Raw genomic sequence first — 19,634 nt, forward strand, 5'->3', positions numbered from 1 at the left:
TATTGCACCGGTTTGGTTTTATTAAACATTTAAAATTGCTCCCAATAGGTTTGTTTGACATTTAATAGCAGTGGCGTCGATTTTATAAAAATGTAGGGGTCGCTGTTAACTGTTCGAAGTTAGGGCAGTTGACCGGTGTCGTGATATATATTCGTTTCTATAATGATATTTTTTTTTCCTTTTTGTTCCGACCTACTGTGCATGCGCAGTAGTGTCTCGGTGCAAGCGCAATACTGCCCGGTACAAACATATCAATCGGGCCGAATATATCACGACACCGGGGCAAAATATTACTAACACATTTTGCATTGTTTCAAGGTACATTATTTCATCTGTACTTGCTGTTGGTATCGCTATGTTTGATTACGTCAGACATCATGCTGTGAGGATAATTACCAGTAATTAAATAAACACTCAAAACACTTCTCTGTTGCACTTTGATTCTGTTAGTATTATTCTATTTTGTAAAGCAAAAACAAAGAATATGGTTCCCATTTAGCATTATTTATTTTTATCAACTAAGGCAAATATTCACTTTGTATAACACAGCATATTTTTAAAGTAATTTTCAACAAGAAAAGTATGGTATGCATAAGGTATTCTGTTTGAGAAAAGTGTTAGTAAATTAAGTAAAGTATACCTTAAACCAACGGTACCGTTGCTTAAACTAATCTAAAAAAAGTTTGTTAGTGGTATTTTCTTATTCTAGGCTAGGAATAACCTACTCATCTTAGTTCGACTGACCTTAAATCGAAAAATTAGTTTCAACATGAAAACACTGTGTCTGGAATGTTTTCAAGGGTGGTAATAATTTTGTACCGGGTGCTGGTCATTTGTTTCGACCTACTTCGCATGCGCAACAGCTCCCGGTACAAATATATCAATAGAAATGAATATATCACGACACCGGTACAAAATTAACGGTCGGAACATATTTATATATCACGATACCAGTAAGTTACAGATTAAGGTGTTAGAAGGGTGTTAAGAGGTTGCCAGTTATTGGTTAGAGGGAGTGGTTAGTGTAGTTAAGAGCTTTTAGTTGGAAGAGATAAAAGGCTAAAATTAAAACAAGTGTGAAAAAAACACTAAAAAAACAAGGTAGCAAAGCTCTAATGGATAAACACGTGTTAAACTATTTAGCATAATATTAATTTACCCTATTATTACAACGGTCGACTAGGCTCAAAGCTCGAGCGAAAATGCATGGAATTTCCAATAAAAAAACGCCAGGACCATCCTTTAAAAAAAAACAAAATGATACAACGGGTACCAGTAAGACATAGTGAACATTTTAATATAAAAAAATGTATACCGGCAGTTTCATTTTTTTTTTTTAAAAGAAATGATTTTTCCCTGATGAAGTCTCGCCGTATGGCAGGCGAAACGTTGGAAATACACTACGTTTTTATACAAGATGAGCCACTGATATATTGAAAAATTGATGAGTCAGCATATTCTGGTATGTAGCTACATTCTACCAAAAAATTAAAACATAACAAAGTATACATTTTTATATTTTTTTGTATATTGTTGAAGAAGAAGTATTCATTATACTAAATACAAAATAAAATTGGATTTTTCTCCACCTATGGGAAATCCCATGCATTGTATAATCTTAGGAAACTTGATGGTAACTTTAGGTCAAATTTAGAAATCTCCATTCATATACAAATTTTCATTTTTCGTTGGTATCCCCCTTCAAGATGGTCATTTTGAATACCCGCCTATCATATAAAAACTGCCAAGAAATTGAATCATCAATCCATTATCATAGTAAGTTTAATAAATTTGCTGAAATATTTTCTACATTTTGATTCTGTTATAAAATTACTTATTAGTTTAGATATGTCAGAAAAACTGAGATGTGTAGGGAAGAAAAATTGACAGATTTTTATTACCTATCTTGCACCACTCTTGGAGGTTGGTAACTGCCAAACTTAAGAATTGTTTGTAATTTAATAAACCTATGGTCATGGGTGATTGAAATATATTAATATATTATATAGGCATACACTGTTACAATTGTTTGACTCTGTGGCATAGCTAGTTGTGCTCATGTTTCTAACCCAGAGGTAATGTGTTAAAGGCTTGTCGCTGCTACCATTGTGGCTGTCTGTGTCTTTTAAGAGGGAATTGCTCCAATCCAGATCCAGTCACTAATGGGTTACATGAAAAACAAAATCCTCACCTTCTGACTTCCCATTATTGTATGAGTTCTCATATAATTGAAAATGTTTGGTACTTTAAAGTTTGTTCCACTAATAAAGAACCTAAATCAAGAAAAACTCGCTACACATAAGTGTAAAATTAAAAAGAAGAATTTTAATTAGTCAAGTAGGAAATTAAAACTTCAATGAAATGACAATAAATATAGCTAATCAGTGTCAGCAAATTAAAAATTAGTAAAGAGTTTGAAACAATTTACATTAACTTCTTTGAGATACTTTTAGCTTAGGTAACATAATTTGTAATCAAATTTAAAAAAATGTTACTAGTGCAGGTGGTGGCCTACTTTACTCTCTAGGTTTTTCCACAAAAGGTTATGTTCATTTAAAATAAAAAAATAACATTGGATTAAATAAAAGCAAAATAATACAAAACAACCGCGTTAGGAAAACCTTTTTACAGCAAAGGATCCTAGACTAGGTTATTATTTTTTTTGAGGTATATAAATTAAATAGAATTAAAATTAAACAAATTTTTAATAATATTGCAATTATTATAGTTACAACTTGCTCCACTTCCATGTTGGCAATTTATTATGAGGGGGAACTTTTATTGGTTGATCATATAAACTTTGTGCCCCATCCACCTTAACAGTTTCACCTAATGAAACAAAAAATTATTTATTAAATTCTTACGCAAATTAGTCATTTTTAAATCGATGAAACAGTTAGAACACGAGTATTTAAAAAGTTACCTGTAATGAAGGATGCAGCTGGGGACAACAAAAAACAAACAACTCCAGATATTTCTTCTGGTACACCCAATCTGCAGCTTGGTTGAATTTTTTTTGCTTCATCAAATGTGTTTGGTGGGTAGTTTGCAACAGCTGTTTCGGAGAAAATAGTTCCCGGTGCAACTGAGTTGATTCGTACACCTTTTGAAATCCATTCAATTGCAAGTGACTTGGTAAGGTTGTCAACAGCAGCTCTTGCTGCCCCAGTGTGAGAAAGAAAAGGGTAGCCTCTCCACATATCCACAACAATATTTACAATAACACCCCCGTTTTCCGCCATCCACTCGTTGAAAACAGTTTGGCAACAATAGAACGTCCCAGTAAGATTTGTTTCAATGACAGCATGCCAACCCTTTGGAGAAATATTCTCAGCAGGAGACAGAAACTGTCCCCCACCATTGTTAACCAGATAGTCCAATTTCCCAAACATTTTTACTGTATTCTTGAACAAAGTTTTCACTTGATCAGGTTTTCTTATATTGCACTGCATTGGAGTGATTCGGCCGGATAAAGTAGGATTCCTGTTTAATACTTCTGCAGCATCATTGAGTTTACTTTCATTCCTTGATGCTATAACCACATTACAACCAAGGCTAGCAAGCTCTGAAGCAATTGCTTTACCAATTCCTGTACCTCCACCAGTTACAACTGCAACATTCCCACGAAACAAGTTTGGTTTTAATACAGATTTAACCGATAGCATATTAGAAGATGCAAATCCCTAAAATGATAAACTCATTTTTACTTCACCAAGTAAAATACTGTCTCTTTCTTGAGACTATCAAAGCCAAAGAAAACATAGCATTGGGCAACAAGTAGGTTTAAGACATAATAACCAATGTTTCACACAATATTGCATTTGCACCTCCGTTACAAAATAGTTATACGGTATAACCCAGAGCTAAGCAACCGTGCCACAGAACACAAAGCATATCCGTAATATGATAAAAATAAGGTTATGGGGCTAGGGCCACCACACACATATATCGCTTTTGTGTGCAACGCTGAGGGTAGACGTGTTGCAACTCGACGTTAAAGTGACCTCACATTACCCAACCACAATACTCCGTTAATCAATGTCAACGCTGCGAATACGACTTACTTCATGAAAACAAACCCCCTGTTGAACGAGGTTAATGATATCCCGTTCAGCCGATGACAGGCCCAAATCGTTTCCAGCTTTTAGCATGGCGTTACACTGCTGTCACGTGATTCTGTCTGGTGTATTTCAAAGTTAGTATAGAGGTGTATTCTCCCTTTCTCTAACACAATAATGAGAACTAATCAAAGTTAGTATGAGCCCAACCAGCAATCCTGTTTATTCAGTACAGGCTATGGCTGTTTGTGTGTGGCTGCTGTTGCACACACCCAAGCACACGCGTTCAGTTGTCACGCTTACCAACACAATAGTTACTTTTTTAAAATGATTTTCCAGCTTACTTTAGACTTTAGAGATTATGAAGCAAAACAGTACAGGCAAAACTACAATTTCCCTACATGGAACTATACAGAGAATACGGTAAAAATTTTCCGCCAGGAGGCGATGACAAATTCGTTTCTCTATTCTTTGGGAAGCAGTTAGTTTCACATATAACCGACCTAATGTGGGAAATATGTTCTTACTAGTGTTTTATGTATTTAGAAAGGTATTTTTATTATTTAATTAATTTGTTTTACACTTATGAACACTTTGTAGTGATGTTTTGTTCGTTTTTCCGTTCTTTTTAATTTAAATAATTACCGACACCTAGCGGAAAAAGTTTTCCGTCTTCTCTGTATCAGAGTCGTATAAACACCGAGTAGTCCAACTGCCGTCTATGTGTGTCCAAAATATTTATATATCAAAATAGGTATTTCTATGACCAAAGTAATTTCCCTTACCATGATTTTTGTAGTAAACAAGAGAGTAAAGCTCTAATGAGTCAGCACGTAACTAAGTAGCAAAATATTAAATCACATTAAATCAAACCAGAAGTAACAAACAGAGCGCTTTTTAATCGACATCGGTGACCGTGCAGCAGTAGGTAGAATTTATTTATACCTTTAATATAACTCATAAATACTTGTGTATAAGGATTGAGTAATTGGTAAAGAATATGTGTAAATACACTTTATACAACTCCTGAATCTGTTTACTTGCAACTTAAAATAAGGTTTCAATTACGATTAATTATAATGAAGTATAAGAGTAGTGATTTTAATGCGCCCTCACTTATTAGTTCAGTATAGTCGTCAATTCTTGTGCAGATTCTTTATATCTTACTAACGCGCGAACTTCCAAACTTTCAGACAGGCTCGGCGCCGTAGCACAGTTGGTTCGCGCGCCTGCCTCGGTCCCAGGGGTAATCGGTTCAAGGCTCGTGGTTCCTACCACTGTGGGCGTATGTTTCCTTGGGCAAAACACTTAACAGCAATTGCTCCAGCCCAGTGGTCACTAATGGGTTGTCTAACTTGTCTAACTTGTGCCACATAACAAAAAAATATCAAAATTCACAAAAAAAATAATCACCCACATAGTAACATACATGGTAGCTCGTAAGCTGGCACGAGGTGTTAAATCCGTGTGATACGACTGTCGTTTTCCGGCCACGCGAGGATAAAGTACGTTACATTCATTCATTCATTCATTCATTCATTCATTCATTCATTCATTCATTCATTCATTCATTCATTCATTCATTCATTCATTCATTCTATAGTCTACGAATGTCCGCGTGGGTTCGAACTTGAATGCAAGCAACAATTACACGTCCTATATTAATGCATGTAAATACACCAAGATTTTTTTCTTTTTAACATAGTAATAAAATGCACAGAACTGAATGTCGTCATACCTATGCGCCGTGATGCTACTGCGCATGTGCAGTAGGTCGGAACAAACATAATGACCACTCGGTTCAAATTTACTATACGACCCTCAATTGAAAACGTTCCAACCACGAAGTTTAATAGAAAGACGGTAGGCCTACACCTTTAGCATATAATGTCCAAATATCCTGATTGTGTTTTAAATAAATAATAACGGTACATGAAACTCGTGAGAATATGGTTTTATTTTTTACTTCAAATGTTCTGTTTTAACTATTAAATGGGATGAGAAAACAGAATGAAAAAGTGCATCCTTTACTCCCAGCCCACCGACACGTCGAAATTTTAGTTTGTGATTTAAGTCAACAAAACTTAGTTGTGTATGTTATTTGTAGCCTGGAATGACAAGTACTACTAACAAACTAAATAAATTAGTTTAAGCATTTGTCTTGCGCCGTGGCAAAGCGGATAAAGCGCATGGCTTTAACCAAGAGGTAGCCTATTAGGTTTCAGCCGTTCTCTGGCTGCTACCATTGCGGTCGTATGTGTCCTTAGGTACGACACTTACTGGCAATTGCTCAAACTAAGTGGTCACTAATGGGTTCTCCAAATTATCAGCAACACATAAAAAATTGAAAAAATGAAAAAAATGAAAAAATTCCACAAAAATAAATACCTACAAAGTAACAAACTTGGTAAACTTATTCATATTTTGTCTAATTTACTAACATTTTTCTCAAACAGGATGACTAACAAACAGCCATTTTATATAAACAGCCATTTCACGCAGATACTCTGATTTTATGTATTAAACATCTATTGCTTTTGGTCCCATTAAAATACCGATAAAAAAGCTACGCTCTTTACTATGTAGTTAGACTACTTTGTTCAACGATATTAGATAACATGAGACTCTCCGAATACGTGATGCAGCAACTTTATTTCTTTTAATTTGGAGATTGCTATAAAGGACTCCGTGCCCCGTTAATGTATGCAATGAGATTATTGGTTAAGTCATAATAGTTATGACTTACGATATACACTGTCAACATTTGCACAATGGGAGAGATAAAGATGAAAAATTATATCCCACTGTGTGTTGCTGGGATTCTTCTGACAACTATTCCTGCACTTTTCTTTGCCTTTCCGTAAGTTTTTACAATTACAATGCCGAGGTTTTTACAATACAATCTGAATGTACAATATTTTTAAAGTTTTTAAACACCTATCACACTTTTTGTGATCACTGGTGCCCACAGAGTTAGAGAGGCACCACTTCTGGTTATTTTAGCATTCCTATATTAAAATTACGAAGAATTAGCTCACACGTGAGTCAGAGCCGTAGATAAATCAGTAGTGTAAATTTCATCAGTAATTTAAATAGCCCATCAGCGGTTTTGGATTAAATACAATATGAAAACCGATAACCTAGTATGTGGAATATGTAAATGGGCTCTTGATAACAAAGGCGCTGGACCCAGTGCTCGACGTTTTCTCTAAAATCAGGGAAATGTTTTGGTGAGTGGATATGCCAATTGATAGGTAAGGAAACCAGGATTACAAATTGTAATTGTAATGATATAATCATAAGCAGGCATGTAAAATATAAAAATCCGGCTGATATCGGTTTGCATTTATATTTTGCCGGCAGGTTTTCCGGCGCTATGTTCTAACTTCAAATTTTGCCTCTCTATCTAGCCCCGCGTTCGTGTGCCGCTCTCACCATGTACGAGGCTTTTGGGTATAAGCCAACGATTTATCCCGCGGTCCTTCGTAGCGTAAGAGTTTAATTAAAAATGTGTCAATCATGTTTCGTCTTTTCCCGATTAAAGTCTGATTGCCGCGACAATTTTTATGTGTAACACATACGTAAGTGTCACAGGACTAAATATTTAGCCGTAAAGTTAAAGTTTTGCTACTGAGCTTTTCTAATAAATACGGCATAGTGTCATTTATACTACGCGGGATAAACTTTGTCCGGTCAACATTGAAATTAATAACAGACGCTAGTTTAAGCCTGGAATACTCTACTAGGATTGCTACTTTAATAAAACTATAAAACTAATCGGCGATTACCAACTACAGTTTAAAAAACTCACATGTTTCTACCTGCAACAAATTTTTTTTGTAATAATAGTTACCGGGAATTTAATAGTGCTTTAAGATTATCTGTGTTTTATATTCCGTAACAGGAGTTGAAATATTTGTTCGTATTGTTACGTATTACATTAGTGACAATCCCTATTATGGCGCAATCAAATACCGCAAGTGCATTACGACATAGCTAGTAATGTTGCGTCACAATTACCATTGTCTCCTCATAAATGCCGAATTTCTGATAGTATAAAGCTGTTTGTTACGTCAGAACTGCATGAATAGGTAACTTACTCATACGTTAACACAAAATGTTACGCAGCCGGCGAAGTAAATAAATTCCGGATTCCCACGCCGGACGTTTTATTCCGGCAGTTTTTAAAAAATCCGGCCGATGCCGGGGCATTGAAAATAGGCACTTTTTACACCGCTGATCATAAGGTGCCGTCGTGCCGACACCCAGAGGCCAGAGGTGCAGAGGTCTGACCTGAATGTTTTAAACTTCAACAATTTTTGAAATGTTGTTAGATTCCGAGTTCATAACGCTTAAGAGTTCTAGCAGTCTTATACCAATCACAAAATCAGAGCATTATTACGCCACGTTTAAGTGCTTACAAAATATTCACTGAAACGTGTCAATCCTTTACTTTATTGCAAACGTGAGAAAGTAAACTTATAGCCTATTTTTAGGCAATCATCTGCTAAATGATAAACGTGTGAGTTGCTCTTATGACGCATAATTATAAACAACTATGGAATTGCTATCGTGTCGAATTTAATTGACAGGTTAAACAAATGTAAATAGCAATGAATCCACCCATACATGTGTGAATCCCTGCTATTTCGTAGCAAACTTTCTGCTTGGCTGAGGAAAACATTGTAAATATAAAGCAGTGCTACATATGGAATAGAATTTTTAGATACTGTCGCGCCTGTTTCAACCTATAGGTAAGATTCTGAAGTAGCGTCACCGTAAATGTAAATATCTTCCCGACTGCTGATATGAACCTAATCGCCATTATGAAGCCAGTAATCAATGTGTGAATTGCCATTATGACATAACAAAGCAATAAGCATGGATGATGAAAAACTTACGTAAACATCAACTTTATTGCTTTAAAGTTGGAATAATAACCATAGGCGGTGGTAAACAATATGCCGATAATGATAAGCGATGCCTATAGAGCTTTGTTTATTTATGACATCACATTTTGCAACTCCACGTTTTTGCAAAACTCGGTGCCTATGAGTAATAGGCACACTGCTACCATTGTTGTCATCGTATGCCTGTTGTGGCAAGACACTTAATTGATCCAGCTTTCAACCTAGTTGTCCAAGTTTGTCTAAAAAATACGCTGTGTTAGAAATTTGTTCATGTTACTAACTTGCTGAAGTGTAATAATACTTTACCTTTCACTAACTTTTTAGGGGGTTTAAACAACAATATAAATGATTAGCTGTGAAAGTGAAATTAAAGTTGATTGGTTATTTTTATTAAAATTCCTGATTCTGCAGAGGGAGAATTATGCTGCAAGAAGTGTCATATTGGTTAATAGTGTACACGGTGGTGGTGTATGTTTATGTTTTGATCAACTTTATTATGGCTGGAATTAAAGATCCTGGAGTATATGCAAAACGTAAGTATGTGAAAAGCATTTTTGTTCGAATTTATTTATGCTGTTTTTTTTGTTAAATTAGCTTTTAGTTAATATGTGATATTAGAATATGGTATTGTACAAAAAAAACAATTTTCCGAAGGTGAAGATAGATTAATTGAATAATTGTATCACCTATTTTATTCCAATGTAAATAAGAGTCGGTTTAGTGGAGGGCCGAGCCTTATGCTATTAATATAATGTTGCACGCAAGAGCAAAAAATAATGAAAGAAAAAAATGAAGCAACTAAAAGATAACGAGTCTAGTCAACATAACTTTTTCTTTAATTATTATTCGTTTGTTGTGAATTTGCTTTCTCCTAGTGAAGAATTGCTTTAGCAAATTTACACTAGTGCCCAACATTTCCAGATCTGATTTTTTTATAAAAAAACAAACATTTTTAAACAATAAAAACTGCTGCAACAGTTATAAACAATTTTTTTACTAATTTCTATTTTTATGAATTCTACATTTTGCAACACTGGGAATTATGCAACAGGTCGTCTCTTTAACCGCAAACCATGTGTTCTGTATGATTTTGATTAATGGCGCTTTTTGACTAGTATTTTTGTATAACTTTCTCCTTGATGACGTCATAAGTGACCGGCTCGGCGCTCGTGCAAAGCTTTTAGTTAAAGCTTACAACCTGGCGTACCCGAGTTTTTACAACTTCAGCTCATTCCCATCGCATACCAGTAAATATTCTGAGGTATAAGCGAATCCATGTATGATGTATATATATATATATATATGTGTATACTTTTTTTTGCTAGGCTTTTCAGGCTCTTTTCTGTTCTTAGCCCATGTGTTGACGTGGAGAAAAATATTACAGAGAGAAAATATTACATGGCTCATAAATACAATTTAAACTCTGAAATGAGGTTTTATGGTTAGTTTATTAGGTAACAAGCAGCAGAATTGCATAAAATTCATTTCTTTTTGTGTACATTACCGAAATTGTCAACAATTTTTGCCAAATTGTTATCTTGCTTAGTATACTGCAGATGCAAACTAATTCAAGTCAACATTGTTTTAGGATTCATACAAAGAATAATATACAAACATCCAAACAATTTTTCAGTAAAGTTTGAAAAAATATTGTTTGCTTTCCCAGGTACGGAGCCTGAGGATGATGAAGATGACTTCAGAGCTCCAGTTCACATCACTGCACTCATCCATAATGTGTCAGTTCGTATGAAATGGTGTAGTACATGTAAATTTTATCGACCACCACGAGTTTCACATTGCAGTGCATGCAACAACTGCATTGAGGTTTGTTCTTGGTTTTATAGTGCATGGTGGCAATAAAATTGAATTAGTGACTAATTAGTGATTCGGACTAATAAACCATCACTTAATTAGATAAATCTTTAAATCCTTTAAAGTAATGGTAGTGTATATTCAAATTAAATAATTTATTTTTTCAAAATTATTAATAACTTCTGGTGTGTAAGACACTACCTAAAGTTGTATATCAATCATATATAAATTTTGTTTGCCACTTAACCTGGTCTTCTCAATATGTTCATTTGCTGGGAATTAAAAATTGTTTAATGCTTGAAAGTGCACAGCAGTAAGAAACAATGGATCGATCGCGAATCTTATCTTGTAACTTGTAATAACAATCCTAAATTAGAGGTTACGACTTAACCAGTTCGAATAATACTTACATCCGAAAGCTATTTCTGCAATAATTCAGAATAAATAAAAGGGAAAATCATATCAAATTATAGCGGGAATGAAAGACCAGGCATGTACAAAATAAAAATCCGGCCGATACCGGTTTGCATTTATATTTTTCCGGCAGTTTTCCCGGCGCGTGTGTTCTGACGTCAAATTTTGCATCTCTATCTAGCCCCGCGTTCGTGCGCCGATTTCACCATGTACGAGGCTTTTGGATATAAGCCTTATGGTTTCTTCCGCGGTCCTTCGTAGCGTAGAAATTTAATTTAAAATGTGTCAATCATGTTTCGTCTTTTCCCGATCAAAGTCTGTTTTCCGCGACGATTTTCACGTGTAACACAAGGTAAGTGTCACAGGACTAAACATTTAGCCGTAAAATTAAAGTTTTGCTACTGAGCCTTTCTAATAAATACGGCATAGTGTCATTTATAGTTATACTATGCGCGATAAACTTTGTCCGGTCAACATTAAAATTAATAACAGACGCTAGTTTAAGCAAGGAATACTCTACTAGGATTGCTACTTTAATAAAACTATAAAACTAATCGGCGATTACCAACTACAGTTTAAAACTCACACGTTTCTACCTGCAACGAATTTTCTTTGTAATAATAATTACCGGGAATTTAATAGTGCTTTAAGATTGTCTGTGTTTTATATTCCGTAACACGAGTTGAAATATTTGTTCGTCTTGTTACGTATAACATTAGTCACAATCCCTATTATGGCGCAATCAAATACAGCAAATGCATTACGACATAGCTAGTAATGTTACGTCACAATTGCCTCTGTCTCCGAATAAATGCCGGATTTATGATAATATAAAGCTGTTTGTTACGTCAGAACTGCACGAATAGGTAACTTACGCATACGTTAACACGAAACAAAATGTTACGCAGCCGGCGAAGTAAATAAATTCCGGATTCCCACGCCGGCCGTTTTTTTGCCGGCAGTTTTAAAAAAATCCGGCCGATGCCGGCGGCATCGAAAATAGGCACTTTTTACACCGCTGTGAAAGACATGAAACATTTGGGTCGTGTGAGAATGTTATTGGGTTTGTGAGAATCGTAGCTGGATATATCCAAGCTGCAGCACGAAAATAGGACAACAGGATGGGAAGACGGCAATAAAACTGATTAACGAACGAATTGAATAGGACAGAAACGCTAGAACAATGTATAACAATATTATATATGTATATGTATATTTAACTTCCAACATTCTGGAGCCATGGTTGAGTGGTTTAGGCGCGTGCATCGTAACCTAAGTGTCCCTGGTTCGATGCTCGACAGTGGTACTAATGCTGATCACAGGGGCGTATCCAGGAATTTATAAAGGGGGGGGGGTCCGCAAGTTTTTGCTTAGAAAACGGATGCGTATAAAACGTAACGTGCTCGATAAAAACCCCCCCTGACTAGCATAAATAATAACGCACACGCTGGCGCAAATAGACGTGTTCAAAGGGAGGCTATCTGATTTGCGCCGAAGGCGCAAAAAAAATTTTGCTTAAACCCCCACGGCCCCACCTTTCTGCTGTAAAACCCCCCCGTTTTACAAACCTAATTAAATTTTTAAATTACCACGTACGTTGTCATGTTATTGGGTTACGACGGCGAAGCTTATTTTGCGACGTAACAACAATTTATATGTGGTTAATTGCGTCATAATGTCCATTGACGCGTCCGTTATTAGCTACATCGTGGATGTAAAAAACACGTTAGAATTACGTTCCTTGTTCTTTTTGTGATAGTACCCAACTTTCTATACCTCAGTAAAAAGTCGTAATCGAGTTAAGTCTACTCACCGTGTGACACACAGCGTGTGTAGCAAAAATGGGTACAAAGACGACCGCAATCAAAATTTTTGATAGTCGATTGTATGAGATAACGTCATGATTTCTACACATGCGAAACAGTTATAGATCAACATCCCAAAGCATTAATAAAACTGATCTTGACGCATGGTGCTGCGTAGGTACCGGTGCAAATCGAGCATCGTTTCTCTTGGTAACGTTTTATTTTAGCGTTTTCTACAAGCCGAGAAATTAATTAAAAACCTGTCTATCAACGCCGGCCGAGTGCCGATATAAGGCGATGCACCATCATTGACCACATGCCATGAAAGGTTAAACTCGATATTACATCTACATATTATCCAGAATTACAAAGTTGGCAGAGTGAAATGTTGTATTGACGACTGGTCTCTACATCAATACGGTTGAATTTAAATATTTAATTCACTTTTTGTTTTATGATATTGCACCTGTAGCCAGGCATGTAAAACGTGCAAATCGTTATAGTTTTATTAATATGCTTCTGTTAACAGTTAATAATGGCCTGGGCCCGAGCGCTAACGACGCCATTAAGGAGAAAAGGCGCACGCGAACACGTTCGGTTTTAGTCGGAAGGAGCTGCTAATCAAAATCGCACAGAACACGTGGTTTCCGATCAAACGAACATGTGGTTTACGATCAGAGAGACCGCACAAGACACGAGTTTCGTGAATTGCAGTGCTGCAACATGTAGAATTCATGTAAAAAAAATTATTTATAATTGTTACAAAAGATTTTGCAATATTAAAGTAGGAGTAGTTTTACAATTTTTCGCCTTTAATTACGAAATCAAACGCGGACACACATGCCACTCAGTAACTCGCAGGTGCTGCTGTTCCTGACTTTCCAAGAGTAAATTCCTAACGAACGAATTTGTTTGAACTAGGTTTTGTTACAAACTCGAATCCCACGTATTCAACCACGCATATTCGGATTCGATTGCATAATAAAAAATGCATCGAATAACGCCGAATTGATGGAATCCTGATTCGGCCCATCCCTAGTTTTTTACACGTGATTAAGCACCTTATACTAACCCCGGGTAAAAATATTAACACAAAAATAGTGGAACTTTAGATTAAAGAAAAAAAAAACAATTTTACAAAAAAAAAAAAAAAATTTTTTAAATAATATTCAAAGGGGGGGGTCCGGACCCCCGTGACCCCCCCCTTGTATACGCCCCTGGCTGATCAGTGTATGTGTCTTTGGGCAAGACACTTAAAGGGGCATACCAGCGAAAAATCAAAATTTGTGTATTGATAGATATGCTCAAATGTGATCTAAAGCTACCATCAAAGTTTTAAAATACAAAACAGCTTTTACTAAAAATGAGTTTCAAAATTGCAAATTCGACCGCTAAAGTAAAAAAAAAAATTGCTGTGGCGCAATGCATGGAATTTCCCATTAGAAAACGTTGATCGTTTCTGGTTTCTTAAAGACTAAAGAAAATTCAAATTTTATTTCTGATGATATAATGAATGCTTCTTCTTCAAAACTATATCAAAAAATTATTATACCAAATCAGAAATAAAATTTAATTTTTTAGGTATTTTGGAAAACTAAAAACAATCAAAGTTGAGTTAAATTTTTCTTACGGGAAATCCTATGTTTTGTCAAAACAGCCAAATTTTTTCACTCGTTTTCTTCAGCAACTTGAATGGGATTTCTGGGTGTTTAGGTAATGGGCCAAATCAGGCTTAAATTCTCAAGTCCTTAACAAGGACCTCACCCACAAAGAATAAAAAATAATAAACTGCGAGTCTTTACAATAAGTTTATCACGAAAGGCTTTCTCACAAAATAACAAGTTTTTTTGTCATGTTTTTGTATAATTTTTGTTTTTGTTTGTACTTTGTGCTTTACCTGAAAAAACTACCGCCTAGAATGAAAGTTAGAATTAAAAATTAACCAAATAAATATATTTCTTCCCCACAAAAGCTGTTTGTGATAAAAGGATTTTTTAGCGTGCTAGTGGGATTGTCCCTTTCTATCCCAATAACCTAATTGTATTTTATTCCGTTAACCGACAACTTCACTTAACTTTAGTCTATATATATGTATTTCAGAAATTTGATCATCATTGTCCTTGGGTAAATAATTGTGTTGGTCGAAGGAATTATCGTTATTTTTTCATCTTCCTGAATACTCTTTCATTACATATGATCAACACGTTTGCAATAAGTCTCTGGTTTGTTATTCGGAACATGTATGGTGCACAAGCTCCAACATATGACCCTCCTATTGCATTATCGTAAGTTATTATATTTCTTTATCTTGTGTTCAATTTAATGTTAAATATGCATAATGTTTAGGTAGCCAACCTAAGGTAATAACCAAGCAAGCATACTATGTCTTATTTATGAGTGACTATTATATTTTAATCCTTATACAGTAATTATCCCAAAATCTAAACTAATGTAATGAGTGCTATGGCAACAAATCCTTTACAGAATTATTACCCGGTTTACAAAAAGGAAATTATTTAAATTTTAACTTGGTTTTTACTTTTTGTTTTCAGAATTTTTATTATGGTTATAGTTGCACTTCTTTTCATACCAGTGTTTGGTTTGACTGTCTTTCACATCACTCTTGTTGTACGTGGACGAACAACCAACGAGCAAGTGAGTTATATTTATTATAACCTTGAATTTTAAGAATATTTCTGGTAAAACTTGATTTGCAGCCAATTAAACATTTATTGCTTTTGACTGGAAAGCCTAATGGTAGTCAAATAAAGTAAAAGGAGCATTAAAAATATCAAATAAACTGAAATGCATTTGTACAATTTATAGGTGACGGGCAAGTTTCAGAATGGACTTAACCCATTTGATGAAGGCTGCATCAATAACTGCTCATCTGCTTTTTGTGTTTCTGAATCACCGAAGTAAGTCTATTTAACATAATTCTGGTAATGTATATGGATATATTATTACTATGTACAGTAATTAATAATGTACCAAGTTCAGTTGTTCCAAATCTAATATTCATTCTACAACTTCCTTCTTAGGTGATGTAAAGTAAATTCAAATACATTGATTTTTTACTGAGCTGCTTTTTATCAACGGACAATATTCTTTGTTTAAATACCTAATTTGCTGGCAATATGTGTTATTAAAATATGCTAAATGCCGATGAATTTGTAATGTAATGAACAAATTATGCAGATATCTTGATTATCAAGTAACAGACCTTTCACATTACACCATGGAAAAAACCTCAGTCAAGAAAAGAGCTACATCAGCCAGCATGGTCGTTGTTAGAGTGCAGGAGAATGGACATACACAACCTGTGACGCATTTATTACATGTAAGTTAAGCTGTTGGTTTGAACGAATTAACTACAAGGAACAAAGTACAGATATCAGGTGTATAAAGCCACCATGCAAAGTATGCAACAGGAATCCATCTAACGGAGTCAGTTGTAAGAATACTTTGTAACCAATAACCATGTGATACTGGAGCTAGGTTCAATGCTTGGTGGTGCTATTGTGGAAATACTGGAAATACATGTCCCTAGGCAGAATAGTTAACTAAGTTGCATTCCTTCTGTATAAAAAACTGCCCAGTTGCTCCACCACATGATAAATATGATTTTATTAATATTGTTTTAATAACAGTTTCTATGTTTTAACTTTGTTCAGCATGATTCGTTTGATGAAATGGAGTTGGGAATCGCTCTTTCGGAAGACACAGAAGCTCCTCCACCTAAGAATATTCCCTTTCCATCTGCTTATTATAATACAACTGACCAACTTAATTCAAGGTGACTATTAAAGATAATAGATTTGTTTTTTTTTGTACAAATTGTTTATTGAAGTTTTATGATGAATTAGATCAACAGTAGAAGAATCATCCGTACAAAGCAACATGATGATGGATTCATCACATAATCATCACCGAAGCAACTCGGACAGAAAGGTTTAAAATCAATACGATATGTCAACAGTTGGCCACAGTTTTAACACATTATTAAGATATTATAAGACAACACAAATATTTGGCAACAGCAATCATATTGTTAAAAAGGGGCATTTTTTACCTTTACATACAAATTAAATATGTTTGCAGCTTCACTTTTTGTGAAACAAAAACTTAAATAAATCTTGTTTAAATTTATAAAGTTTTAATGGTTAGCATTTGTGGTGTGTATGATTGATCTTTTTAAACTTAACAATGTTTTCACCATTTTAAGGAATTTGATCCAGAAAGGTTCCGAGCTCGAGTAACAGCCGTTGATCCGTCTGTTCATCATCAAAATACATTAAATGATAATGAGGTGAACTAGTTACTTATTTTTATTCATTTTTATTATATTCCCCATGACTTATATATTTTTAAACATACATACACAAAACAGCTACTTTATGCAGGTTACTACAAGCTATGATCTAAAAGATGGAATGCAAAATAAAGATAATTGGAGTTTGAATGATCAAACTGATTTATCTGAGAGACCAAGTCCAACACTATCTCAGTCAGTTTTCAAAAAGTTTTTTAAACAAGATTCAAAAGGTAAGGTTTGAATATTTTTGTGATGTAAAAAATAGGATTTTACAGAAATACTTCTTTTTCACAAGTGAATGGTTCCATGAGTTCATTGAACAACAGACTTGACCTTTCATCATCGGATGATGAGTCAAAACACTTGACTGACGAAAATGTAAGAGGAAGTACAAGTTCAAAGGTACCAATGCAGGTTGAAGAACATAAAACATTGATTTCGGATCCTACCCTTGGGTCAAATAATAATAGCAACAGAGAACCATACATGGAACAAGCGAGAAAGGGAAGATCTCCGAGAAATAAGAGCAAGTCACATGGAGAGTATGACAACATAACAGCTACATGGCTACCTATCCATCATACAACAACACAAGAACAAATAAATGTATGTAACAACAGTGAAGACCATATCAAACAAGATAGTCTCGTCCCTCTGCAAAACAACAGTGCTGTTATTATTAATAAACGCATGGAAAAAGCAAAAGAACAGGTAACTATATCTTGATTTAATCCCAATAAATGTCATTGTTTACTTTTAAACAGGTTGATCGTGATTTAAATGCCGCCTTATTTGAAGTAAGCCAAGCTGAACGGGAACTAGAGCATGATCAAGCATGTTTTACTAAGTTATCTGATAGTGGCTTTGATTTAACTGTACGTACTGCTGATGAAATGTTAAACAGTCAAACTTATCAATCAAGGAGGAAAAGTCACGAACCAGAAAAAATCCCAAATAGACAAAGAACATTTCAAAAAGAAGATAATAAGCAAAGTAGAAATGATATTCCCGCAAGAAATCGATCACGTTCGTCATCTACATCAAGGCAGCAAAGGTTGTTGATTGGAATGCCCAAGTACGAGAAACTTCCTACTGCTGGTCATGTGTCCAACATAATTGGAATATTTGAACACGGGTATGAACCAGCAGTACAGAAATTAACAAACCCTGTCAACAGGGAGTCGCACATTCTTACTAATACTACTGACACTGAGAGTCTCCTCGCTAAATGATGATCAATAATTGCATACACACCATGAATAATTCAATCCATGAAATTAAAATATATAACTGAAACTCACTTTCTTCAGAGCGGCTTTAAACTTCAATGTTTTGCACAAAATCCAGATTATAAATAAAGCTCTCCATATGTAAATAATAACTGACATAACTTTGTAACTTAAATATTTCAGTGTTGATGTCATTTCTGTCTGTGCACTCAATAGTCAGTGATCAAATTTGTATTATAAGTTAAAAAACGAAAAGTCTAAATTTAATAAATGCAGCTGCTAATGCCTGCTCGCTTCAATTTACAGATAATGTGTAAACAAGTGTTGCTTGTATTGTATAAACATTTTATTGGTGTCTATTTGCCATGCTTGCCACCATTGAAATGAAAACCACAATGTTTATTTATTTGATTAACTTATGGGCCTTATAAGTTAACCACAGTCGTTATAAAACCTAATGAGTAATGATATCTAATTTTGACGTAATACATTAATAAAAGTCGAATGTTTAATTATTTTTGTAGGTTAATTTTAAAATCACACCAACTTTTTAATCTAAGATTGACCTCTGGCTACGTTAAGAATACAATGTAGGAAATATTTTTTCGTTATGAAAGTATAAACACTTTGGTAAAAGAGAATTAGAAATTCGTGAATGTATTCGACTTCTTGGTACCATGCATTTGATCATTGCAAACAGCAGGGCCCCAGCACGAGGGGGACATTGAACCACACTTTCGCGTAAGTGCAGAGTGGTGACAAAAACGTTAAACGAGATTCCACTATAAGTGTCCGTATATAAACGCATGTATACGAACTGTGCTACAAATCTATTTAGACTTATATTACCAAAAAAATAGAATAAAAATGAAATTTTTTTAACAAATTGGGCATTGCTACCTTATATTTCGACCAAGCCACTCATATTTCCTCTCCAAGTGCATGTGACTGAATTCCGATTATATTTTTCATATATATATATTAGCTTATTAACTTACAAACAATTATTTCAAAGTTTGACAACAAACTCCTCCCAAGAAAACAAACAAACAAATTAACGCTTTCTGCTAGTTTTTTTTTGCGACGTACAT

The 19,634-nt window shown here is 34.8% G+C and overlaps 2 protein-coding genes across 4 annotated transcripts; one reads left to right on the forward strand and one right to left on the reverse strand.

Moving 5' to 3' along the window:
- Window positions 1-485: 485 nt before the first annotated feature.
- LOC149741883 (peroxisomal trans-2-enoyl-CoA reductase-like) lies at window positions 486-4,474 on the reverse strand. Of its 3 annotated transcripts, none has more exons than XM_089891263.1 (5): window positions 4,065-4,474; window positions 2,924-3,683; window positions 2,733-2,829; window positions 2,192-2,273; window positions 486-1,727 (listed from the first exon to the last, which is right to left on the reverse strand). In XM_089891263.1, exons 1-5 carry the CDS (start codon window positions 4,149-4,151, stop codon window positions 1,665-1,667), a joined length of 1,089 nt encoding a protein of 362 aa, XP_089747389.1. In that variant the 5' UTR covers window positions 4,152-4,474; the 3' UTR covers window positions 486-1,664. The 3 variants fall into 3 exon arrangements, with proteins under 3 accessions (XP_089747389.1, XP_089747302.1, XP_089747451.1); XM_089891176.1 differs by having other exon boundaries at window positions 486-1,741; window positions 4,065-4,473; XM_089891325.1 differs by lacking the exons at window positions 486-1,727; window positions 2,192-2,273 and having other exon boundaries at window positions 2,306-2,829; window positions 4,065-4,465.
- Window positions 4,475-6,639: 2,165 nt separating this feature from the next.
- Window positions 6,640-19,055, forward strand: LOC149741884 (uncharacterized). The gene is made up of 13 exons (XM_089891074.1): window positions 6,640-6,918; window positions 9,380-9,501; window positions 10,635-10,792; window positions 15,100-15,284; window positions 15,552-15,654; window positions 15,826-15,917; window positions 16,198-16,339; window positions 16,674-16,795; window positions 16,866-16,950; window positions 17,225-17,308; window positions 17,403-17,544; window positions 17,610-18,025; window positions 18,079-19,055. The coding sequence occupies exons 1-13, from the start codon at window positions 6,830-6,832 to the stop codon at window positions 18,544-18,546; spliced, it is 2,208 nt and encodes a 735-aa protein (XP_089747200.1). The 5' UTR covers window positions 6,640-6,829; the 3' UTR covers window positions 18,547-19,055.
- The last annotated feature ends 579 nt before the right edge of the window (window positions 19,056-19,634 follow it).

This window comes from Ciona robusta, chromosome 1 (genome assembly GCF_009617815.1).
Source record: "Ciona robusta chromosome 1, ASM961781v2".
Taxonomy (NCBI): Eukaryota; Metazoa; Chordata; class Ascidiacea; order Phlebobranchia; family Cionidae; genus Ciona; species Ciona robusta.

What these genes read in the sequence shown, in the direction of transcription:
- LOC149741883 (XM_089891263.1), bottom strand. Translation starts at nt 4,151, where the DNA reads ATGCTAAAAGCTGGAAACGATTTGGGCCTGTCATCGGCTGAACGGGAT. An exon ending in AGGGGGTTTGTTTTCATGAA is followed by an intron (nt 3,684 to 4,064) that starts GTAAGTCGTATT and finishes TTATCATTTTAG; the next exon opens with GGATTTGCATCTTCTAATAT. An exon ending in AGCTGCATCCTTCATTACAG is followed by an intron (nt 2,830 to 2,923) that starts GTAACTTTTTAA and finishes TTGTTTCATTAG; the next exon opens with GTGAAACTGTTAAGGTGGAT.
- LOC149741884 (XM_089891074.1), top strand. Translation starts at nt 6,830, where the DNA reads ATGGGAGAGATAAAGATGAAAAATTATATCCCACTGTGTGTTGCTGGG. An exon ending in CATGCAACAACTGCATTGAG is followed by an intron (nt 10,793 to 15,099) that starts GTTTGTTCTTGG and finishes TATGTATTTCAG; the next exon opens with AAATTTGATCATCATTGTCC. An exon ending in TGTGTTTCTGAATCACCGAA is followed by an intron (nt 15,918 to 16,197) that starts GTAAGTCTATTT and finishes CAAATTATGCAG; the next exon opens with ATATCTTGATTATCAAGTAA.